Source organism: Simochromis diagramma, unplaced genomic scaffold (genome assembly GCF_900408965.1).
Source record: "Simochromis diagramma unplaced genomic scaffold, fSimDia1.1 OVJJ01000321.1, whole genome shotgun sequence".
Taxonomy (NCBI): Eukaryota; Metazoa; Chordata; class Actinopteri; order Cichliformes; family Cichlidae; genus Simochromis; species Simochromis diagramma.
This window is the reverse complement of record NW_024386772.1, coordinates 982,839-1,008,457: the sequence shown is the minus strand read 5'-3', so window position 1 is coordinate 1,008,457 and position 25,619 is coordinate 982,839. Positions and strand designations below refer to the sequence as shown.

General features: G+C 43.3%; 1 protein-coding gene across 5 annotated transcripts in view; it reads left to right on the top strand.

Moving 5' to 3' along the window:
- The first annotated feature begins 2,257 nt into the window (after positions 1-2,257).
- Positions 2,258-25,619, top strand: part of LOC120739757 (transmembrane protease serine 9-like) — a 37,565-nt gene continuing 14,203 nt past the window's right edge. The window contains exons 1-5 of one of the 5 annotated variants that reach the window (XM_040041645.1): positions 2,261-3,062; positions 5,743-5,763; positions 5,933-6,095; positions 6,287-6,555; positions 7,293-7,438. In XM_040041645.1, coding sequence (XP_039897579.1) covers positions 2,933-3,062; positions 5,743-5,763; positions 5,933-6,095; positions 6,287-6,555; positions 7,293-7,438 — 729 coding nt within the window. In that variant the 5' untranslated portion in view covers positions 2,261-2,932. Of the gene's footprint in view, positions 3,063-5,742; positions 5,764-5,932; positions 6,096-6,286; positions 6,556-7,292; positions 7,439-22,517; positions 22,598-25,191; positions 25,213-25,400; positions 25,564-25,619 lie in introns of all 5 variants that reach the window. The other 4 variants (XM_040041662.1, XM_040041635.1, XM_040041632.1 and 1 more) reach the window with 4 other exon arrangements.

Here is a 25,619-nt window from a genome sequence, read left to right as displayed (position 1 = left end):
ATGAAATTCAAAATTAAAATGTTTCCTTCAAAGACAGTTGGATGACCTATTGTAGCGTCTCAGCGATTCAGGATGATTAACCACAGTTTTTCAAATACATTGTCGATCGGTAGTGATCAAACAGGAGGTAAAGTTTCATATCATATTTTTCCAAAATAAGTTAATCAACTATTTGTAGCAGATAATTGGCAGTGGCACTACACACACCTGCACAAACAAACTGGTTACAATATTAAAATGTTTTATACAAATGCTCCCTTTATTGTGCAAAAGCAACACATCAGGTAAAATAATCTCCAACAATCTGGCCTGCACTGGTATAAATGACAACAACGACCTCACAACAGTTTGCACTTTTTAATGTTTCAGGTGAAATAGGTTTTCAATTTGCACCACTGATTTGTGTCATGTACTCACCTCCTCGTCTTTATTTATCCACGCCACACCTCTGTGTGCTCTGTGAGATCATGACATCACAAAGACTTGACAGTCTCCAGGAATGTGGACAGGTGAGATTCACCCGGTGACACAGCAATGGTTGTTGTTTTTGTGCAGATCACCTGAGGGCCCGGGAAGTATTTGGGACATGTACTTAAATGTTCTGCCAGCCGTCACTGTTTATTTACTGTTTCACTGAGTGAATACACAAAAGATGGATGAAGAATCAACTCAGCTGGTTTTAACCTAACTGGAAATGTCCTCATGTCATTAAACCACATTACAAGTGAAGCAGCGTTGAGTATTTGAAATGTACCATCAAAAATACAATTACCACACTGATCCTTCAGACATGTCTGCTGGCTTTGCAAAGCTGGTTGTGTAAAAACCGAAGGGTACAGTTCTGTGCAAAAGTTCTGAGCCACCTCCTTTTAATTCTTATCATGGAGGAAAATGTCAAATAGATGCTATAGATGATTTAATGATAGACTATAGGCAGAGTTTGTACAGTTGTGACATGGATGTGAATATTTGGTGTGACCAAGTTGTTTCTGAGCTCCCTGTCAGCTCTGTGAGGACCCTCAGGAACCGTTTTCCAGGTGTCTTGAAGGACAGTCAGTGCTCTTTGGATGTTTCTGCATTTTGTTCTGTTCTCTGTCAGGATGGTGCCACACTGCTTCAGCTAATTTGAGGTCTGGACTCCGGAGAGGCCGATCTATGACCGATAGTATTTCATTTGAAAGACAGGATAAAAGACATGCTGTAGAAGAGCCAGATATTAATAATAAGTAATGTTTCAATGCACAGAAGTGTATAAACACAGTGCATCATGGGAATCCCCTACACCTATTGCAGCATAACTAAGGGAGGATTCAGGGTCACCAGCTCTAACTATATGGTTTAGCAAAAAGGAAAGCCTACATAGCAAAATTGGCATGGCCCGGATCTGGCCCACACAATGTGCTTACACATGGCCCACATACCGCAAAGACTGACGGCACAAGCCCAGTTGCAGACACACTGGTGGTCCTGTGCTGGCCCATGTGTGGACTACCTCTGGCAAACCTGATCTGGGCCACCAAAGGGCCGTCATTCTTTGCGGTATGTGGACCATGTGTAAGTTGTGTGCAGCTACGGGGCAGTTGCAGACACACTGCTGGCCCAGAACAGTTTCAGCTCTGGCCCCAGATGTCAGCCAAATGTGTATCTTAATCAAGCGATGTAATAAAAACATGTGCTGGAACATGCAAAAGTGACATGACAAAACTCTGTTCAGACATTGAATGGACTGACTCTTAGGTTTCTAGTTTTCTTTCTTTTCTAGTCTCCCAGATTACTCAATGTGCTCTATACAACATGCCACATTCACCCAATCACACTGAGTGCTTCCTAAATACATTCATACACATTCACGACACTGAAGGAGCCAGGGATCGAACCACTAACCTTCTGACCAGTTGGTGAGCTGGTCTACCTCCTGAGCTACAGCCACCCGGTGGTAAACATGAGTAAACCGTCACTAGGTTTTGGATAAAGTGTACACTCACAAACCTGCCAAACCTGCATTTGAAACATTGGCTACCATAGCAGTACAGTATTGCAACATGGCATTTGGGTCTTCTAACTAAAATAGGAACATAAACAGTGCCATCATTGCCAGACCTGGCCCACATCTGGTTGACATACACTCTGCCATGACACCAGCCAGTTTGAAAACTGAAGGCTCTGCCTCCCATTCTACTTTTAAATACTCTAGGAACAACAAGTAGGCCTGCAGTGTGAGAGTGAAGTGCTCTAATAGGGTGATATGGTACTACAAGGTCATTAAGATAAGATGGGGCCTGATTATTTAAGAGCTTGTATGTTAGGAGCAGGATTTTGAATTCTGGATATAAACACTCACTCTTGTACCTTTCTCCTGTCCTCTGTACATACATGATGGAGTGATGAGTCATCACCAGATCTGTTGCCACTTATTGTGTATTTTGGCATACCGCAGCCTTTACTTCTAGTTTCCTTTGAAGATTGGTTCTTGGTGGCCAACTTTCCACGAAGACAATTTCCAATGAGGTGAAAAGCAGCCAATGAAAGAGATTATATGTCATGTAGTAAAATACTCTTTTGTGACGTTTGTGATGTTGACTAAAGGCGCCTTCAGCCTATTTTTAAAAGAAAGATTTCCTATAATTGGACCTACTTTCCCTGCAGACTTTTGTAAATGAAATCCTGCTGAGGGGATATTTTTCTCTGATGAAACTGCAAACGAATGATATCTGAGGTATCTCCTCAGGTAAAGGAAAAATATTTCAGTCTGTAGCAGGGCTTTGGTTTCCTCATGTGCAATGGATAATTAATCTAAAAAAAAGTAAATCATTAATAAACAAGTTCAAGACTGATGCCTGAAAGCTGAAATTCCTGTTACAGCGTGTTTGATGTGAGGGAGATCAGGTGAGCTGCAGTGAGGTGTTGGGCGTGTCAGAGAGAGGTGTGTTTAATGCAGACAGAGAGGAGGAGGGCAGAGGAAGGTTATTTAAGCCTCAGCAGGTCTGGAGGTTTGGATCTTACAGCGATGGCTTTCTACAAAGTGATGTGTTTGGCTGCTGGGCTGATGCTCCTGACCCAAGGTAAGAGCTCTCTGCACACACCTGCATCAGGTACGACTCAGAGGGTGAAAACACTCAGGAGCACAGCGCTTCACTGTAAAGTGGCACTGCAGGAAAAGGAGGACTGGTGTTGTGCTTTAGCTTCATCTTTATCTTGGTGATGAAAGCTTAAACACAGATTAATGTGACGATCTGTTTGGTTTGGAAGCAGCTGAGAGGCTGAACTGCTCTCCATCAATCAGCGTCTGTATCACAGCTGCTTTATTTTATTTGAACTTTTAATCACTTTTTAACCTTTATTTTATTTTAATGTTTTTTTGTTTCATATCACAGTTAGTTTTTAAAATTGCAGTGACATGGGTGATATTAATCAGCGGTAATATTAAGTTCAGAGCTGGTATTGCAGCACAAATACTTTGCTCAGTGTCACCTGTAGATGTCAACCAAGTGTTTGGACTCGAAGATTTTTCAGTTTTATTGTTTGTTCTGCGAAATAAATTTTTTCAGCCTTAGCTGTGGTTCTAGTGAACTGTGATGCCTTTGTGCTGTACAGTATTAACCCCGATTCTTTTGTCCCCATGACAGAACAGAGAAAACCGACTCATAATGTGTTAAAACATTTATATTTCTTTTTATTCAATCATCCGGAAGAGAGAGACCCCTGCACAGCCCAGACGCCAGCTGCAGGATCTCTAACATTAGAATCATAAACTGTGTCTCATATAGGTGTTATTTTGGCACTTTACACATCACAGTTTCGATACAAACATTGCTTATATGGCAAAGTTCTTCTTTTCTATCTGGCTTCCTGTAGTTATTAACATACTTGTACAGCTCTACACTTCCTGTTTTCAGTCTGGGTGAGCACTTAGTTTGTGAGTCAAAAGTGGTCTTGCTCTACAAACCTTCATGATTAAAGTACATAAAACAATATAATTAAACAATAAGGATACTAAGGATATTAATTACACGACAGCCATTATAGCCCGAGGATATAAATCACCTCTCATAACATGAGATTCTGATCTGTACAGCTTATTATTCACATGAATGATTTGATTACAGCACATGTACATATTGGGTGTTTTGGGATGTGATAATGGAGTTAGAAGAGAGCTTGCAGTCACATGACGTCTTTTCTTATTGGAGTAAAGATTTTTCTTTGAAAGTATTCTCGGCTTTGTGGTTTGGAAGATACTCTCATAAATTAAACTCCATGCTTCTGGAGATGATGCAACAATAATAAACTAGTTTCAATGTGAACTGCAGGCAAAGACATGAGACTAAAGCAGGGGTGTCGAACTCCAGGCCTTGAGGGCCGGTGTCCTGCAGGTTTCAGATCTCATCCTGGGTCAACACACCTGAATCACATGATTAGGTCATTACCAGGCCTCTGGAGAACTTCAGGACATGTTGAGGAGGTCATTTAGCCATTTTAATCAGCTGTGATGGATCAAGGACACATCTAAAACCTCCAGGACACCGGCCCTCGAGGCCTGGAGTTCGACACCTGTGGACTAAAGGAAGTAAATTTGTCAGTTTCACACCTTGACGTCATCTTAAGATGCTTTTATTACACATGAATGGAAGAAGTCACTCCATCAGGTATAATAATTGTAGTAAGATTTTAACAGATTGAAGTGTTGAAGAGATTAAACTCAAACTTAGAAATTGATTTGGTGTATTGATAGAACACCAAATAACAACAGTAACCTTACGGCACTTTGAAGTGCAAAGTAAAGACCATAACGATCACTGTAGGGTCTTTAAAACGCCGGTAAAGTTAAAAACTAAGAGGACCAGGTTCAGGGTGCGGCAGTCACCTACCTCGGCGGTTTGGCAGGGTGGGGAAGGAGATGGAAAAAAAGCAGAATGACAGAGGACAAACAGACTAAAGGTGAGAGAGCACAACAATGGAACGACATGCTGCAATGCTGTGTAAACACAGCTGACGGGTTTGTAGAGCTTTTAGCATAAATCTGACATTTTTAGTGAAGTGGTGGAGTAAAGGTTCTTGTGGCTGATTGTTACTGATTATCTATTTGTGAGATTAATTAAGGCAGAGGAGATGTTTTGAAAAGATGTTTGAACTCTGAATTTTTGTAGATAAATGCAAATAATCTGAGGTGTGATGACAGGTTTCCTTCGTGACGATAAGCAGGAAGTTGGTCGCGTCCTGAGATGGCGCCACATCTCGCTATGATTGCAAAACATTGATGAGGAAGGTGAATCTCCAGAAGCAGAACAGGCTGTCTCAGTAAATATCTCAGAAAACCATTTTCTAATTAACGATGGAGTAACTATGGAGGGCGAGGACTCTGTTGGGGTCAAGCATGAAGGATTAGTTGTACAACACACAGTGTGTGTCCTGTATTTCTCTGTGTGAGAGACCATCATCGACAGCTTACTGAGTCACACAGTAAACCCCTCCTCCCTCTGAGTCTCACACACACACACACACACACACACACACACACACACACACACACACACACACACACACACACACACACACTTTTATGTATATAAACACTATTGCACACTCTGGTAGATGTTAGAGGAACTGCAAGTCTTGGCTCAATTTTTAACACTCTTGCTTCTAGCAAACCAGACTTTCCCACTACTATTAACGACAGTGAACTAATCACAGAACAATGAATGGAGATTATTTGTTTTAAAATAGTTTGTTTCTGTGTTTCAGAGTCTGAGTCACAGCTGGATGGTAAGATAAAGTTTCTTTGTGTAATAAATCTTTAGTTTCATATGAATATTAGTTTGTGAGTGAACTGTAGACTCCCAGGATCACTGTGTCCTCACTCAGCAGTTTGTAGTGCTGAGAGTTTACAGCTCCTACAGTAATGCTCACTCTGTGTTTTAATGTCTGTCTTCAGTTTGTGGTCAGCCAAAGCTGAACACCAGGATTGTAGGAGGACAGGTGGCCCCTGTTGGCAGCTGGCCCTGGCAGGTCAGTCTGCAAACATCTGGGTCCCACTTCTGTGGAGGATCCCTCATTAACAGTCAGTGGGTGCTGACTGCTGCTCACTGCTTTAGAAGGTGAGTAATGAGGCTGAAGCTGCACTCTAAACAAGATTTAAAGACGCTGTGAAAGGTGCTAATCAGGGGGCTCGGGGGGGGGTAACAGGATAAATATTTAACAGGGTGGGAAGTCAAACTTTATATATGTTTTCTCGTCTATAACAATTGTAACAACTGTGAACTGTTTGTGTCGCTCCTGATGATCTCAGCATTACTGCAAGCGGTCTGACTGTGAAACTGGGCCTTCAGAGTCTACAGGGATCTAATCCCGATGCAGAGTCTCGGACAGTAACACAGATCATCAACCATCCAAACTACAACTCTGGTACCAACGACAACGACATCTGCCTCCTGAGGCTCTCCTCACCGGTGAATTTCAGCAGCTACATTTCTCCCGTCTGCCTGGCAGCTTCAAACAGCATCTTCTACAGCGGTGTTAACAGCTGGGTCACCGGCTGGGGCAGTATAAGAAGTGGAGGTGGGTCCTAAAGACACCAGATCGTTTTTTAAGTAATGATGAGTATAATGTACCATTTTAGAAATAAATTGAGCAATAAAATTCTTATGTAAGGTCAAGGTCTGTGGAGACGCATTAAAAAAGAAAGAAACACAGAGAATTAAAATTTAACAAATGCAAAAGTTATATATATCATTATCATACACATTATGATAGTGATATATGGAACAAGGAAACACACAACCATGAGTGATGATGCAACAAAAAGGAGATCTGAGGCTACAAATACACACAAGAAAACAGGGGGGAGGAAACAACTGGGAGAACAGCTAAAAGTAATCAAGAAAACGATTCAAAGGAAGTAAAACTTCCGTCTCAGAGAAAAACCATTACCAAAATACACCAGGATGTAGCTAACAATGAATCAGACATACACACAACACACAAAGAGAAACACTCCAAACTAAACAAATAATATTAACAAACAGAAATACAGTAAACAGCAAAAACTTTAATAATAAACCTTTACGGTAAAGAACCCTGGGACTGTGACACTTTTTCACATTTCTTTGTGTTTTACTGCCACCAACTGTCAGCCAGTGGAACAGCACAGGAGAACCCACAGCAGATAAACATGTCTCACTGTCTTTGTTTGCACACATGACTGCACTTTGTTTTTAAGTTTGGTACAGCCATCCTTTGAGTGCATTTAATCAATCACGTTTCTTTGACCTGACTTTTTTGGGGGGTCCCTTCAGTGCCCCTTCCTTCTCCACAAAACCTGATGGAGGTGGAGGTTCCTGTTGTGGGAAACAGGCAGTGTAAATGTAACAATGGAGTGGGATCAATCACTGACAACATGATCTGTGCCGGGTTAAGTGCAGGAGGAAAGGACTCCTGTCAGGTGATTGTTGTTACCTGTGTTTGGCACATTTTCACCTTCTACAGTTTCTTCTCCTCAGCTAACAGTAAATGTTTCTGCTCTCAAAGGGGGATTCAGGAGGTCCAATGGTGATCAAGCAGAGCGGTCGCTGGATTCAGGCGGGAGTCGTCAGTTTTGGGGAAGGTTGCGCCTTGCCTAATCGTCCAGGAGTCTACGCCAGAGTATCCCAGTACCAGACCTGGATCAACAGCCAGATCTCCTCCAACCAGCCGGGCTTCATGACGTTCACGTCCACTGGGACCAACAGCGACCTCAGTGTCTCCTGCACAGGACTGCCACCAGTGCCAACCAGCACCCCTACTACCAGCACCCCTCCAACCACCACCAGCAAACGTATGTTAAGCACCAACCCTAAAACCATCACCTTTGTAGCTACCACCACGGATACCAATACAAAACCCACAAATCCTACAACAACCACCACACCTAAAATCAGAAATGTACTGATCACTATTTTATTTGATTCCAACCAGCTGATACCGAGTTGTGTTTACTTCAGTTTACAAGTTTCCTTTGTCATATAACAGTCATATTATAAGACACTGGATTGAAATTAAATTTTTCACAGACAATGTAATAAATAAAAACCAGAAAACACAAAGAGGCCTTTTTGATTTAAGAACCTGATGAACGAAGGAAGCGAGGGGGCCTTCACAGTGGAGAAGCCCTTGTTTTTGCATCTGAGACGATCCTCTCAGCCATCACCCTGCGTTGCAGTCTTATTGTCAGTCATGCCACTATACCAGGGTGCGATGCAGCTCATCAGGATGCTCTGAGTAGTGCTTCGGTAAAAGCCTTCTAAGGAAGTGATTCCTCCTAAGGCAGCAAGGATGAGGAAGAGTTCCTCACTTACTTCAACCTCCTGAGGAAGTGCATGCTGTGCTGAGCCCCTTCTCGGCCAGGTGTGTGGGTTTCAGAGTCCAGGAAAGCCCTTCATTGATGTAGATGCCTGGGAATTTTGTCCTGCTGACCCTCCGATGTGGGATGTCAGCCTTTGTTAAAGCCCACAATCAACTCTTTCCTCCTGTTTATGCTAAGCTAGTAGCTAGCAGTCTCTACATCGGCTCACTAACGGTTGCACTTCTGCTCTGTAAGAAGTTTCAACTGAAACTGAAACAGAGTGAAGTGCTTAGTCCTAGCAGAGAGAGCAATAGTACACTCATGTCAACTACATGAGTGTACTATTGCTGTGAGATTTATTACTATTACTGAAGGTTACTCACCACACCAACACCAACTAGATGTTTAAATCTTAATATAAAAAGAGTAACAGCATGGTGGACATTAGGTAAGGCTGCACTTTTTGCAGCGATCTCGTGTAGAAAACTAGTATGCTATATGGTCCACGGCTCTGAACCGTAGTAAAGGGACCTCTGGCTAATACGTCGGGTTGATGTCGGGCTCGTAGCTTTTTTTGAATAATACTTAAAAGTAAAGGTAAAGTAGGGGTGACATGGGCCGTGAGATTGAGACCCAGGCATTAGAGCCTCTTAATGCGTGTTTTGTTTAGGTTTCCACTGGTGTGGAATTACCAAAAATAAAGAGGGCATAGCCTAACATATGAAACAGGAGAAGACCGCTGTTAATCCATTTATTTCAACAATGTAACTGTATTCTTAGTACCACCTTTTTAAATGGTAAACTGTAACGGAATACAGTTACTCATATTTTTTATTTTAAATATGTAACGCCGGTACATGTATTCCATTACTCTCCAACACCGTCAGTCTCCAACTACTGGGATTTATTTTTTCTAAGAACTTTAACTGATAGTATACACAGGCAAAAATCACATTTTCTCCAGTGATAGATGCTATTTTTTTAACATTAAATAAAAATGTTTTTTTTTTCGTGTAAATGTGTTCACTAAAACAAGTCGTTTTATATAAAAAAATCCATTAGGAGAACATTGTGTGCTTTATAAAGTTAAAATTGACTGAAATTGAATTGATAGTTAAAATTTTAAATTTTTTTTGTGTTCCTCTTTTTTCTTCATCTATTCTTTTGCCCCGTCTTCTCCCTAATTTCTTTCCTTTTGTTCTTCCCCCCTCCCTTTCCTACCTCTTGCATTTCCTTTTTCTTTCTCTCCTCCTACCCTAATTTATTCTTTTTTTTTTTTTCCTCTTTTTCTTTACGGTTGCAGCTTTTCTAGCGGCCTCTTCATGGTTCCCATTTCGCCTGCGGGATCCCCAGGTACTTGTAACTGTCCTCTATGTCTGCAATGTTGCCTTCTGGTAGTTCAATCCCCTCAGTTCTGACTACCTTCCCTCTCTTTGTTACCATCCGACTACACTTCTCCAGTCCGAACGACATTCCAATGTCATTGCTGTATAGCCTGGTAGTGTGGATCAGTGAATCGATGTCTCGTTCACTCTTGGCATACAGCTTGATGTCATCCATGTACAGGAGGTGGCTGACAACTGCTCCGTTCCGTAGTCGGTATCCGTAGCCAGTCTTGTCAATGATCTCACTGAGGGGGTTCAGGCCTATGCAGAACAGCAGTGGGGACAGAGCATCTCCTTGGTAGATCCCGCACTTGATGGTGACTTGTGCTATGGGCTTGGAGTTGGCCTCTAGTGTTGTACACCACATCCCCATTGAGTTCCTGATGAAGGCTCTTAGGGTCCCATTGATCTTGTACAATTCTAGGCATTCCAGTATCCAGCTGTGGGGCATTGAGTCATAGGCCTTCTTGTAATCAATCCAGGCCGTGCATAGGTTGGTCAGTCTGGTCTTGCAGTCTCGGCTGACTGTTCTGTCTACCTGTAGCTGGTGTTTTGCGCCTCTGGTATTCTTGCCAATTCCTTTCTGTGTCCCGCTCATGTATTGACCCATGTGCCTGTTCATCTTAGCCGATATGATGCCTGACAGGAGCTTCCATGTAGTACTGAGGCAGGTTATTGGTCGGTAGTTGGAGGGGACCGGTCCCTTCTTGGGGTCCTTGAGGATCAGGACCGTCCGACCTTCGGTTAGCCATTCCGGGTGTCTCTCGTTAACTAGCAGCTGGTTCATTTGTGCTGCCAGACGCTCGTGGAGTGCAGTCAGCTTCTTTAGCCAGTAGGCGTGAACCATGCCGGGCCCTGGTGCTGTCCAACTCTTCATACTGGAGACCCTTTCTTGGATATCTGCCACTGTGATGGTTACTGGACCCTGTTCAGGGAGGTCGCTGTGGTCTGCCCTCAGATCCACTAGCCACTGAGCATTGCCGTTATGGGTTGCGTCCTTCTCCCATATGCTCTTCCAGTATTGCTCCGTCTCCAGCCTTGGTGGTGCTGTTCTCTTATTATTATTGTTCCCTTGCCACTGAGAGTACACCTTTGCTGGTTCTGTGGAGAACAGCTGGTTTATTCTCCTGCCTTCTATCTCTCTGGTGTACCTCCTCAAGCGGCTGGCCAAGGCTGTGAGTCTTTGCTTGGCAGTTTCCAAGGCCTCAGGTATGGACAGCTTGCTGTATTTCTTATGCACCTTCTTTGCCGCACCTTTCTGCAACTCTGTTAGTTGGCTAACCTCCCTCCGTGCTACTTTGATCTTGCCCTCTAGCCTCCTTCTCCATGGAGGGTACTGCCCCTTGTGGCTGTTCAACTTGTAGCCAAGCATCTCACTGATCACTTCTGCCGTATTGTAGATCAGCTTGTTAGTGTCGGTAATCATGGTTGTAGGTATTGTCCGTAGTGCTGCATTAACATCATCTAGCAGACCTTCTGAGGGTACTTCATGTAATCTTGGTAACCGGCTACGGGGGATCCAGGTTTCAAGCTTGGCCATGATCCTATTTTTCAGGTCAGTTCCTCTCGCACTCAACGATCCTTCTCCTATCGCACTTGGGGCTATGTACCCAATCTCGGGTGGGGGTGATGATATCTCCCCCGTGACCTGGCGTCCTGACTCCTCCTTGCCGTAGCATTTGTGTTGTACCTCGTCAATCTCTAGCTGTGAGAGCAGTCCCTTATTTCGAATGTTGGAACACTGAGCTACTAGTTGTTTCACCGTCATTGTGGATGTTGGGTATCGAAGAATCCATAGGTCCCTCATCCTATTCATGTAGCCCCTTCCGCCGGGGTTACTTGCGTAGTAGCATTCCAAGAACGCCCTGTTTTCGTCTCTTGCCCACCGATGCCTTCTTGTTCCAGTAGCCCACTTTTCGTCAGGGTGCCCTGGTTCCTCAACACCTGACGCGGACCTTGTTGATCCGGGCGACGTCCGAGCCGGCATGCCTTCATATTTAACCACTACCCTATCCAGCTGCTCATATATATATATATATATATATATATATATATATATATATATATATATATATATATATATATATGAACCCTCTGTCTTTCTTTGTTTTCGATACATATATTCATTGTGGGATGTTTTTTTTTTTTTTTTTTTAGATCATTGGGGAATCTTTCTGGGGAAAACCTGGTCTTGTTAGCAGACATGGCATCCATCCCACTTTGGATGGCGCAGCTCTCATTTCTAGAAATCTGGTCAGACCTGTTAAATCCTCAAAAACATGATTGTCCAGAGTTGACCAGGAAGCAGAGTTGCAGTCTTACATGCCTCTACTCCACTCCGTCTTATTAATCAACCACAGACCCTGACAGTGTGATGTAGAGGCTGTGTGTAGGCAGTAGTTGTGGCAAGGAGGACCAAAAAGTACAGACTCAGAACAAAGATTATTTCTAAATCACAAAACAGAAAACTAAACTGGCAGGCAGAAGGCCAAACCGCACAACAGGGGATGATGGTAGATCACGACACGGACAGATGAAAACATAGGGCTTATATACACAGAGGGAGCCATCAGGAAATGAGAGACAGGAGCACAGCTGGGGCAAACCAGGGCTGACGAGACAATGGAAGCAAAACCAGAAACATTAACATGAGACACAGACTTTCAAAGTAAAACAGGAAACATAACACAGAGACGTGGACTTGACACAGGAATACAGAGGACAGGGGAAACAGCAACTATGGATCACAGACAGAGAACCAGAATAATAATTTTTGCTTCATATAATCAAATGCTTTTCAAGACATCCATAGACATTTTTAAAATAGTCCAGTGACCCACTTTCTGTCCTTTTGTTCACACATAGAAATCTGAGTTTATGTTTGAACATAATAATCTCCAAAACTGTTACAGATAAAAACCTGAACATGAAAATGATATTTCTTTATCTTTGTGACTCAGTTACATGTTAGAAAGTATTCTACATGCTGTATTTTGCAGTGTTGTGAAATTCAACTATGTTTCAATTCAATTCAATTCAATTTTATTTATATAGCGCCAAATCACAACAAAAGTCGCCTCAAGGCGCTTCAGTCATTTATTTTAATTGTCTTTTGAAATGTTAATTTTTTAAATAATGTGTGCTCAAATGTGGGACTTCACACAAGTGCTGGATTCTTTTTTTCTTATTTAAATAGCCAATAGTAAAATCTCAGGCTTTTATCTTTAACACACTTTGAGATATTAATGTTCAAATATTAACACAAGGTACAAAAAAAAGCTTCAGGGAATGGCTGTGTGGCAGGCAGAGAAGGAAACCAAAAACACTAAAAGAGATAAACAGGGGACCCAGAGCAGAGACAGAATGGTGGCTATTGGCACAACAGCAAACAAGTCAGTTCAGAGAGCTCGCCAGGTCACAGGGTAAAACAGACGACACGCTCTTCAGGGTATTAAATCTCATTCTTTTAATTCTTCTTTCGGCCAAGAAAGACTCAAGGCTCAAAGTGGTCAAACTTTATTTTACATTCCCGGGAACGGAGACCTGAACACACGAACACACAAGCTCAGGTCTGAAGCACAAACAGGAAGCCTAGTTATTTATATACTTCCTCTAGACGTCACACACACTTTAAGTTTCGATCAAAGACTGCTTAGTTTCACTTTCTGGCTGCAGCTCCTATTTTCTCTGCAAAAGCATGCAGTTTCCTGTCAGTACTTTTTTGGCACAGACTGTACTCAGAGTTGGGCCTCTCTTATACATAAAACAATATAATCACCAAATAAGCATTCAGATTATATATTTAAACCCAACAAGGGACAGACTGGCAGGCCAGAAACTGGCAGCAGTGAAGGTGATGGCTTGGCTGAGGTCAGATGTCGGTGGAGGCGATGAGACACATCAGGTGAAAGATGCCCATCAAGGTTTTCTGTACTGTGCAATCTGCACGCCTTGGTACTGACGAGTGCTTGTTTGTGTTACAGCTGCCTTCCCAGCAGCTTGAACCAGTCTGATGACTCGTGTTTCTGAAACACTGGCACCAACAACAATGCCACGTTCAAATTCAAATCACCTTTCTTCCTCATTCTGATGCTCAGTTTCAACCTCAGAAGGTCATCTTCATATATCTGCATACCTAAATGCATTGAACTGCAACCATGCGACTGTCTGTCGTAACAGGCAGCTGAACAGGTGTAACTAAAAGTGTCATAAACACTGTTATGCTGATCTGCTGGAGCCTGTAAAGTACAGTACTGTGATGACAAAGGTGTGTCGTGTTTTCATAGCACAAAGCAGCAATGTGTCGTTGAAATACTCAAAGTGCTCAACACATGTGTTCACATTTCTCCACAGAAACTGAGACACAGCTTGTACCAACCCCCCAAAATAATTATTAAACAGAAAAATGCTTAACAAGAACCTTTTTTCTTGTTTCAGCTGTGTCAAACTGAACGTGTGCAGAGGCTTTAATAACCTGCCAGCTGTCGTGCTAGGATCATTTAGCATGATTTTTTCAAATCATCTATCATCTCATTTAACCAGTGGATGTTTTTCTTACTTTCAGTGCTGCCAACATGAATTTGCATTTTTGCATACACCCATTCAACTCTTGAACTCTATTGTGCTTTTACTCTGTTACTGGCAGATCCAGTTTGTCACTCCACAAAAAAAAAAAACATTGTCACAGTCTGGCAGAGGCAGACTGTATGTATTATGAAAAGGACCCAAAATGCAGACACCATGAAACAAAAACTTAAATGTTAACAGAAAGCGAGCCGTTTATTAAGGCTGGTGAAAACATTACAAAACAAAAGGCAGAGGAGAAGCTAAACAATAACCTAAACTGGGAGAACTAAGATAACATAGAAACCCTAACATGGACACAAAAATACCTGGCGCACAGAACCTGGAAACATGACACGAAGGACAACAAACGACCTGACAATGACACACTGAAAACAGAGGACTTAAATACACAGGAGGTGATTAGAGGAAGTGGGAAGACATGGAGGAACAGCTGACTGACATGAGCCTAATGACAGGACAAGGGAAGTGAAACTAAATACAATGAACAAAGAACACACGACTCCTTCAAAATAAAACAGGAAACATGAGACAGACATGATAATACAAACTTGATAACATAAGACACGCAGCATGAAACAAAGGGTGAGGGAAACTTAAATACAGGGGAAGAAAACACAAGGAGTCTAATAACCAAATGAACTTCGCTAATCTAATGAACTTAAACATAAACAACATCCAAATAAACTAAAACTTAAAACGCTGGGTCAACAGACCCAGGAACATGACACCCATCTTACAACAACATCTCTAAAAATTCCCTTTACACCACATCACCATGATGGTGTTTTATGAGTCTCAATCCAGTCTCAGAGGATATTTTATTGTCATGTTCAAATTTGTTTTCGTTTTTTCAGTTAACTCAGTGGTGAAAATTAAATCAAAGCTGTTTTAATTACAAACATACATCTGCAGATGTTCAGACTTGAATCATGAAAGCAAAGAAGTCAAAGGGCTTCTAATATGTGCATATTTGCTTAATATGTGTAGGAAAATTTTTCTTTTTCTGCTCTTGCTCTTGACAAAGGCGGTCGCACTTTTCTCCTCTCCTCCGCTCCCTTAGCTTCCCTGCTTAGCCTCTCATGTCCTCGTCTAGTCTCGTGTTTTTTGTATTGCTTTTCCCTGGAACACTCTCTCACAGTCTGTTCTCTAAAACCTAAAACAGGAATTATGGATTGGATCAACTGGTCCCTAAATGCAATTGACACCCCTTCTCAACGAGAAGTTTGGGCTCGGTTGAGCTTGAGTGCTGAAGATATCTACCTATTTGGAACCATGGTAACAGGGTTCTTGCTGATCGGAGCTGGCTTGGCCCTGACTTATCGAAGAATTAAGAAAGCGGAACCGGCTGTTCAAACCCCCACAAGGCTGCTGGCTGGGATTGGAACGATGGGAGAGGCGTGAGTTTCTCAAAATGGGCTCATTGAGTCAGCACGGAGAAGATCTTGGAGAAGCTACGGCTGCTGTGAATACTCAGAATAAGACCTCTGACTGCAGACTGGATACATCTCGGAAGGGCTCGCTCAGAATAACATCTCTGGGTGCAAATTGGATGACATCTCAGGGAGGCACACTGCCGTGAGTTCTCAGAATCGGCTCCTTGAGCACAAGAATGACAACATCACAGAACGCAAGTATGGCGAAGTTCGCGGCTCTCCAACGGGAGATTGAGAGACCAGTGTTGGACTGTAGAACTGCTTTGAAATTCATATGAGCTGTTCGCACTAAAGTAAAAACCACCATCACTTCATGCGGATACCTTCTCGGCGCCAGCTGCGGGCTCAAGGCTGGAGCTGAACAACAACACCCCGATAACGACTGTGTTGAGTCTGTTCCTTCCCATTCCATGCAAGGCCACCTGGGTTGGCTGGAAGACTGTTTACTTAGCCTGGCAGGGCGAAGGACACTGTCTCAGCTGAACTCTGGACACACACACACATACATATACACTGATATGCACACACTCATCCCCCCTCCCTTTCCAAACGACTTCGACGCTTATTCCCTTCCGATGCTGCACCCTTTACCCACCCCTGTTGCTTGTCATTCCACAGCATGTCTTTATCCTGTCTTGCTTCTCTCATCCCAGCCTCATCTCATCACAGAGCGGATGTGTGGTGTGTCTGTCCTTCGTAGTCTCTGAGTGAATCAGCACAAACAGAAGCTGTTTCCTCAAATAAAACTTCAGTCAGCCAAAACATGTCCTGGATACTTGTGTTCATTTGATCTTTCTATTTCCCATCACTCCTGCCTGTCAGGGAACGCTGTGTGAGGCAGGCAGAGTTGCAGACCCGATGTGCAGACTTTCAGAGTAAAACAAAACACACACACTAAGAGGCAGACTGAATAAAACACAGGGAACAGTTGCAAAAAAGAAAGGAAAAATGAAAAGATGGGATTGGAATGGGTTCATTGGTAACTCTAAATTGCCCAAAGGTGTGAATGTGAGTGTGAATGGTCATCTGTCTCCACGTGTTAGCCCTGCAGCAGGCTGGTGACCTCTCCAGGGTGTACCCAGCCTCTCACATCAAGATAGCTGGGATAGGCTCCAGCCCGCGAATAGATGGAAAACAGAAAAGTTAATAAGAAACAGAACACATGTAGAAAAGCACAATGGGTCACCAACTGTAGGAAAAAACTGCACCTGGAACAGAAACGCATGAAAAATGGACAAACACAGATCAACAATCTTGTGTAGTGTGTCTGTGTGTGTTGTCATGAAATGTGTTTGACTGTCGTTTCTCACACTAATTGTGACGCCCTGCAGGAGTGAAAGACACACGGCAAGCCGGGATTAACCCGAGCGATGGGGACCAATGAAAGCAACAACTCTCTCCATGAGTGACGTAGTTAAAGAGTGATGATACCTCACTGTAGAGGTGGATGTGCTCAGATTTTCGGACATAACCAAACTTTAGTTAAAATAGAGTGTCATTAAAATTCCTTCGCTGTGAAAATTTGGAAAGAAATCTGAACCTGAATTATTTGAAGCATCAGAAAAACCACTGTACGCTCCACAGAGTGTGAAAGATGTCTGCGAGTTTGGTGTTCACCGAGTGACATATTAATATCAGACTAATGTCATTACACAGGAATGTTGACAGGTGAGCTTCACCTGATGATGTTCTGCCATTGTTCTTCCTGTACAGGTCAGCTGAAGGTCTCATAGTGATCTGGGACTGTAAATGACGCAAAATTAAGTGTTCTGTCCACCTCTACTGTTTATTTATACTATCTATAAAAATGTACAATATTACTGCTTATCTGACATCTGAGTGAATAAGCAAGTAATAGAATAACAACAATGAAACTGAACTACATTAAGTGACATCAGATAAATGCACTTCAACATCGATCTTCCAGCTGTGTTTACTGGACGTGTCCCCTGTAGTACACCAGTGGGCTGCAGTCTTTCCTCCATGTACAGCAGAGTGGGAAGTAGAGGAATAAAGTGTGTAGTACATCGGTCAGCGACCTTAAACACCCAAAGAGCCATTTGGACCCGGTTTCCATGGAAAAGAAAACACTGGGAGCTGCAAATACTTTTTTAAAATCTAAAATGAAGATAACTCTCTATATATTTTGTTTTTTCCATGTAACTGTCATGCGCTGAGACGCGCGTGCACCAAAGGATCCAGAAGCAGACTCAAGTGCTAGCAGGAAAAGACACTTTATTATAATAACAAAAGGCGACCCAGAAAACCAGAGAAGCAAACGAGGAACTGAAAAAACCTGGGGAAACAAATGACGCGAGGAAGCCGGAATCGGGACCGTGGGAGGCTGCAACAGAAAGGGGAGAAAATTACTAGTGAGCCGGGAAGCAGGGGAACACAACAAGACAGGGTTAGAGTAGTTGGCTTACGATCGGAGTGGGACCGTAGGGCTCGGGAGGGAAGTGTGAAAGTCCGTGGGAAGGGAATCCGTGGAGTTAGTGATGATGCCAGATGATGCACCGGGTGATCCAATCGAGCAGGAAGATAGGCAGGTGGCAGATACTGGACGCCGGATCGAAATCACAGAGAGGTGATTAACAGACTGGCGTGGAGCATCCGTCAGTGCAGGGTTAAGTAGTCCTTCAGGTAATCACCCCGATGGAAAGCAGGTGTGCCGGTGATGGCCCAGCCCGGGGGTGTGGCTACCCGAGCATCACACACACAGGCTGTATCCCAATTCAGGATCTGCAGCCTTAAAGTACGCAGCCTTAACGGTCCTCAAGGGCCACGTACTCAAAAGCTGTGTCCCAAAACATCGGCTGCATCCTTCGGAGGCCGCATTTGAAGGCCGATTATGTCACAGCCAGGTGACGAAGTCTGTCCCAATTCGTCGTTTCCAGTTTACCAGCAATGTAAACTGCTGGTAAACTGTTTACCAGCAATGTTTGTAAACATATTTTAAGTCTCCCACCGGTGCTGAAAGGCTCTGCTTTCAGAATCAACTTTTCTCTTCGCCATTGTGAGCAGCTAGCTTCGCAATAACTGAAGTTTGACTTGATTGATGCGGGAATGTTCCCAGGTAGCCTAGCGTTCGGCAAAGAAGGCTGCAGCGCTGCATTATGGGATCTGTTGTTTGTGTGTCATTAGCACCGCATATTGCCGGGCCATGCATAACAGTAATAAAAAATCTATATAAAATGATCTCGCAGGCCGGATATACGTAAATGTATGCCGGGCCGTGTGTTGCCCGCGGGCCTTGAGTTTGACACATGTGCTCTAGATGAAGACCCCGCTCAATCTCTCATTTGCATTCCTGAACAAAGGCAGCACCCTCCTGTAAAGCAGCAACCAGCTACATCTGATGGTTTGCATGAAAAGAAACCTTCACTACCCATTCCTGCTAGTTCTAGTCACCCTGTTAGTACTAGAACACATGTGTATAAGATTGAGGGTCCTTCTTTCCCAGACCTTACCAGAGAAGATGAAATCCGAAATAACTTCGAAATAAATAACTTTGGTCTTCATGTACAAGCTGTAGTTGGTTTGCTTAGCACCACAGGTGATCAAGGACGGACAGAACTAAATTGTGGCTCCTATGTTGATCGCCTGCTCGAAAAATTGCCTGCAGAGCATTGCAGTCACTTTAAACGGCATGTTTATAGGAAACAAGGAGAAATGACGTATAACTTACCTTTCTTATCGTGGTTGCAAATGGAGTGCAGGTGTCAACCAAGAAAGGACAGCCCTGTTTCGTCCTTCAGCCAGCCACTTGCAACAATATTACATGGGGCAAATACATCTGACGATCTTGTACAGGCAGTACAACCCATCCTAACGATTGAGGCTACATGTGCTGCTGCTCACCTGAACACCACATCAGTAAGTGTCCTGAGTTTATTCACAAGACAAAGGATGAGAAAATAAACCGGGTAAAGAGGAACAAACGGTTTTGGCATTGTGCTAGGACTCATCAGGCTGCAAAGTGTGATCTGAGGAAAGCATGTGTCACCTGCATGGGACGACTTCTACAGATCCTGTGCGAGGTGAATCAGAGACCTAGAACTGAAATTAATCCTGTAGTGAGGACACTGTACTTTGATAGACTGTTGACTGTCCTACTGTACTATTAAAAGTTGTGAAAGTGCTCCTGCGTAATGGCATATGACATATGCAGTACTTGATGATGGCTCCCAACGTACCATGCTTCTGACATCAGCAGCTCAGCCACCTAACTGGGAAAGCTGAGAATTTGTCACTTAGACCTGTCCGTCAACATGTTGAAACTATTCAGATTTTTTCTGTAAGTTTCAGGATCTCTTCCACTGCACACCCAGAGAAAACTTTCACAATCAATAATGCTTTCGATACAAGTCTCTTAGCACTATTAGAACACACCTACCCCGTATTCTCTCTCCAAAGGAATTACAAACATCTTCAAGGCATCTCATTATCAGCTGTTAACAAAGCAGCTCGACTACTGCTCATAGGCTCAGATCATACTCGCCTCATCACGCCTACTGCACCAGTTAGACATGGTCCATATGGCTCTCCTGCTGTGGTCAAAACCTGCTTAGGATGGACACTCCAAGGTCCGATCACAGACTTCCAATCACAGAGCAGTTCAGCGCAAGCCCAGTGTTTGTTCACATCTTTCAGTTCAGGTGTGCTCCAGCACAACCTTGTGTCCGCTATTGGCTCTGAGTCCGTTCAACCACCTCCTACTTTACCATCAACAGTTTCTACATCGTCGCCTGCAGTTCCACCATCACCAGCTCCACCGCCTGTGGCTGCCATTCCCCCACAGGTCAGTGAACCGCCCGGTCCTGCCTCTGCCAAGCCCCGTACACTGGGCCCTGCAAAACTGCCCGATGGTCTGCAGTTATGTACATGCGGCTGCATCCCACATGGTTGGCATTTGGACCAGCTTCATCGCCACCGCTGGCTACACGATCAGCCCCTGAACTGTTTGGCCTTATCAATTACACCTATCACATGATCTGTCTCCATCCAGAACAAACCAAAGAAGCTGCTGAGAAAAAGCTCTATCGCAAAATCTACTCCATGAGGAAAAAGGACGAGTTCAAGTGCTTCCTCACCTTTTCTCTCAGACACCACCAGAGGTAGGAAAAAAGAAAAGATGATAAGAGGGCAGAGCACATGTGGAAGAGCACAGTGGGTGGGCACCGGTGTAGCTCACTGGAATGAGAGGGTGAGTGTATGCCGAAATTTCTTTGTCTCTTGTTTCTCACACTAACTTTAACACGAGCGCCCCGGGATTAACCTGGAGGCTATTTTAGGGACTCTCTCCGTGAGTGACGTAGTTAAAGACTGTGGGAGTGGATGTGTTCAGACCTGATTTTAGATAAAATAAAGTATCATTCAAATTCCTCCGCTGTGCAAATTTGGAAAGAAATCTGAACCTTTATCATCTGAAGCATCAGGGAAAAAAACCTGCACGCTCCACAGTGTGTGAAAGATGTCTGCGAGGTTGGTGTTCACTGAGTGACAGATTAGTATCAGACTAATGTCATTACGCAGGAATGTTGACAGGTGAGATTCACCTGATGATGTTCTGCCATTGTTCTTCCTGTACAGGTCAGCTGAAGGTCTCATAGTGATCTGGGACTGTAAAGGACACAAAATGAAATGTCTCATGGAGGGGGGAGTCAGAGTCAGAGAGGCTGAGATGGTCTGAGAGGAGGAGGGAGGGATATACCGGACAGAGGACGATGAAGATGGAGCTGCCAGGCAGGAGGAGAAGAGATAGACGTGAGCGAAGAATCTTGGATGTAGTGAAGGAGGACATGCGGCGGGGTGGAGTGACAGAGGATGATGCTGGGATAGGAGGACAGGAGGAGGTGGAGGCAGATGATCTGCTGTGGTGACCTCTAAAGGGAGCAGGAGGAAGAAGACAACAGGTTTATAGTTTATGGGTTTATGACCAGTGACTTTGCTCACATGCGGGGTCCCTCAAGAGTCCAATCTTGGTCCACCTCTTTTTTTTCCTCTTAGAAGTAGAGGACACGCTTATGTTCCATCCATCTTATCCTTTTCAGGGTGACAGGGGCCTATCCCAGGGCTCCATGGTACACCTGGACAGGTCGCAGGCTGTTGCAGGACTAACACATAGAGACAGACAACCAGTCACACTCACATCTATGGGCAATGTAGAGTTACCAATTACAGCTTTTATTCACATGTCAGTCTAAAACAGCATCAGTGTTGAGAGTCCAGCTAACACAACTTTTAATACTCCTTTTCTAAACATTGATACGTTATCTTAAAATCCTGAAAGAGCCTCAGTTGTGCCAAAAGCCTGATTTAATGAGCAATAATTTTGGTACATTGATGAACAGCTAGCTTACATCGTATTTCTGATTGTGCTGCTGAATAGTACTGAGCTTCTCAAGATCAGCTGAAGCAAAATGACTTCAGGAAATCAGGGGATGCAGATAAAATGCATTAAGGCTGCCACGTAGACACTGGAGAAACTCGGGTGCTGACCATAGTTTCTGACCCAAGAATAAATCCGTGCGTAACTCTACGCAGGAGGTCCATCAGGTTACCGGGAATAGAAAAGATTGTGTGTTTTTTTGTTGGAGTGAAATCATGATTCCTCTTATTCCGGGTCAACCCTCTCACGTCGCCCACATTGGCTTCTTTGCTTTTTCACTGTGTCTGATGTGAGGAAAATCAGGTGAGCTGCAATGTTGGGCGTGTCGTCAGACAGGTGTTGGTGTGGGATGCACCGCAGACAGAGAAGAGGAGGAGAGAGGAAGGTTATTTATGCCTCAGCAGGTCTGGAGGTTTGGATCTTACAGCGATGGCTTTCTACAAAGTGATGTGTTTGGCTGCTGGGCTGATGCTCCTGACCCAAGGTAAGAGCTCTCTGCACACACCTGCATCAGGTACGACTCAGAGGGCGAAAACACTCAGGAGCACAGCGCTTCACTGTAAAGTGACACTGCAGGAAAAGGAGGACTGGTGGTTTATTTTAGGTTCACAGATAAATGTGATGATCTGTTTGGTTTGGAAGCAGCTGAGAGGTTTTAACTTCTTTATTTCACCTTAACTTTTGTTGGTTTATTCAGTCAGCTTTGATTGACACACATGATTTATTCATGAGGATCTAAACACGTGTGACAAAGGAGGATATCACCTTAACCTGATTAAGCTTAAACATTTCAGATCAATAACTGAGTTCCAGTACATGTACATATATCGTGTTTCAGAGCTCATGATCACATGATATAATAATATAAATGTCATATATAATACATCTGTTTTATTTAAAAATGTTCTCCTGATTCTTCAGTAGCAGTTTTACTTTCTGTCCTGGTCAATAAAGCTTCATTCAAACTTGGCTGTGATTCAAACCTCTCATAAAAGTTTCTTTATGGGAGGTTTGAATCTTTATGTTTATTAATGATTATTTGATGGTTGTTTATAACTTTAAAACTGCTCTCTGTTATGACCGCTTTCTGCAGCTGCTGTCTTCACTACATGAATCACACTAATGGCATCTGAAAAAGAAACAGAGAGGATTATTTTTAATTTCCTCCAACAGTAAAAGTTTATTTTATAAATATTTGTCAATAAAATTAAAGCTACCCCTGTCATTATTTAGTGACATTAAGTGTCGAGTGTCAGATTTAGTAAATATTTTAGATCTGCTTTCATGATCATATCTCAGTCTGCACAATGTGGACTGAAATGTTGTATCACTTTAGTTAAAATTTAAAAAATGTGTGTCTTTAATATTTAATTGGAAATATATTTAAGGGGAAAGCTGGACTGAGACGTTTCTAAAGGATGTTTGATCTCTGAGCGTTTTTTAAATGAAAAGTGTGACGGCGATGCAGTTTGTTGTGCCAGTATCTTGTATCTTTAAAGATGTGATAACATCTTTAACTGCTTTATCTTTAAAGATGTGATAACAGGTTTCATTCGTCATAGCTCAGTGCAGGAAGTGCGTTAGATTCTGAGAAGGTGCCGCATCATTTGTGTCCAAACTGATTCAGAAGGTGAATCAGAAATATGAGGAAAGACCTTTTCTATCAAATGATGGAGGGTGGAAAATGAAAATAGTGTGTGTGTGTGTGTGTGTGTGTGTGTGTGTGTGTGTGTGTGTGTGTGCAGCCCAGACCAACACACACACACACACACACACACACACACACACACACACACACACACAGATCAGGAAACACGATAACAATCCTCTCAGAAATGGAGGTAAAACCAGTCTATGGAACGAAAACATTAACAGTGTAAAAGGTAACCCCGCACACACACACACACACACACACACACACACACACACACACACACACACACACACACACACACACACACACACACACACACACACACACACACACAAACTACCTACAAAGATAGTCTAAGGAGCTTGGAAAGAAAAGCGTCTGGACTTCTTTGAGTTGCTTGAAGACGTTTCACCTTCATCCGAGAAGCTTCTTCAGTTCTAAGGTCAAATGTTGGAGAGTCCCAGATTTAAACCCAGTGGGAGTTTCCCCCCAAAGAGGGACAAAGGACCCCCTGATGATCCTCCACCTAATCACCTGAGCAAAGGTGTGAATGCGGGTGTGGGTCACAATCAGCCAGGGTTTCGGGTGAGCTCATTGTGAAACCTGGCCCCACCCTATCATGTGATTTCCCGAGGTCAGATGGCCCAGGATGTGAGTGGGCGTTAAGGCGTCTGGGGACGCTCCCACTGGTAGAGGATCATCAGGGGGTCCTTTGTCCCTCTTTGGGGGGAAACTCCCACTGGATTTAAATCTGGGACTCTCCAACATTTGACCTTAGAACTGAAGAAGCTTCTCGGATGAGAGATGAAACGTCTTCAAGTAACTTAAAGAAGTCCAGACGCTTTTCTTTCCAAGCTCCTTAAACTACGATGACCTGGATGACTGAGAACCTTCACAGACATACCTACAAAGATTGCATTTAACAGATGGATGAAGCTGCCCACTGGCGTCATTGACTGCTTTGCTCGGTCAATGATTAGTTGGAATTATTGGAATGGAGTCCAGTGGGTGCCGTCATCCGTCTGTTAATGAAGAAATACCACCGATGTAAAACTAATAGAATAAACAACACATACAGTACATATAAATATATATGAATATGTATACAAGTTGAAAATTTCCCAAAATACATTCAATTAATTAACAGGTGGCAGCATAAACAAAGCTGGTCACATAATCAAGATTTTAAAGGGTCTGTTAGTACAGTCGCCTCACAGCAGCCGTGCTATTGGTCAGATGATGTCATTAAAATTCTCCAACATGGGGACTGACTCACTGCTACAGCTACTCATGGAGCTCCTGCTGGATGCTTATAGCTAACCACAGACAATCAACTTTCCCACTATTATTACAGACAGTGAACTAATCAAAGAACGATAAATGGAGATCTTTTGTTTTGAAATGGTTTGTTTTCTGTGTTTCAGAGTCTGAGTCACAGCTGGATGGTAAGATAAAGTTTCTTTGTGTAATGATTTACTTTTATGTTTAATAAATTTTTAATTTCATATGAATATTAGTTTGTGAGTGAACTGTAGACTCCAGGATCACTGTGTCCTCACTCAGCAGTTTGTAGTGCTGAGAGTTTACAGCTCCTACAGTAATGCTCACTCTGTGTTTTAATGTCGGTCTTCAGTTTGTGGTAAGGCGTCTCTGAACACCAGGATTGTAGGAGGACAGGTGGCCCCTGTTGGCAGCTGGCCCTGGCAGGTCAGTCTGCAAACATCTGGGTCCCACTTCTGTGGAGGATCCCTCATTAACAGTCAGTGGGTGCTGACTGCTGCTCACTGCTTTGAAACGTGAGTAATGAGGCTGAAGCTGAACTCTAAACAAGATTTAAAGAGATTATGGAGGG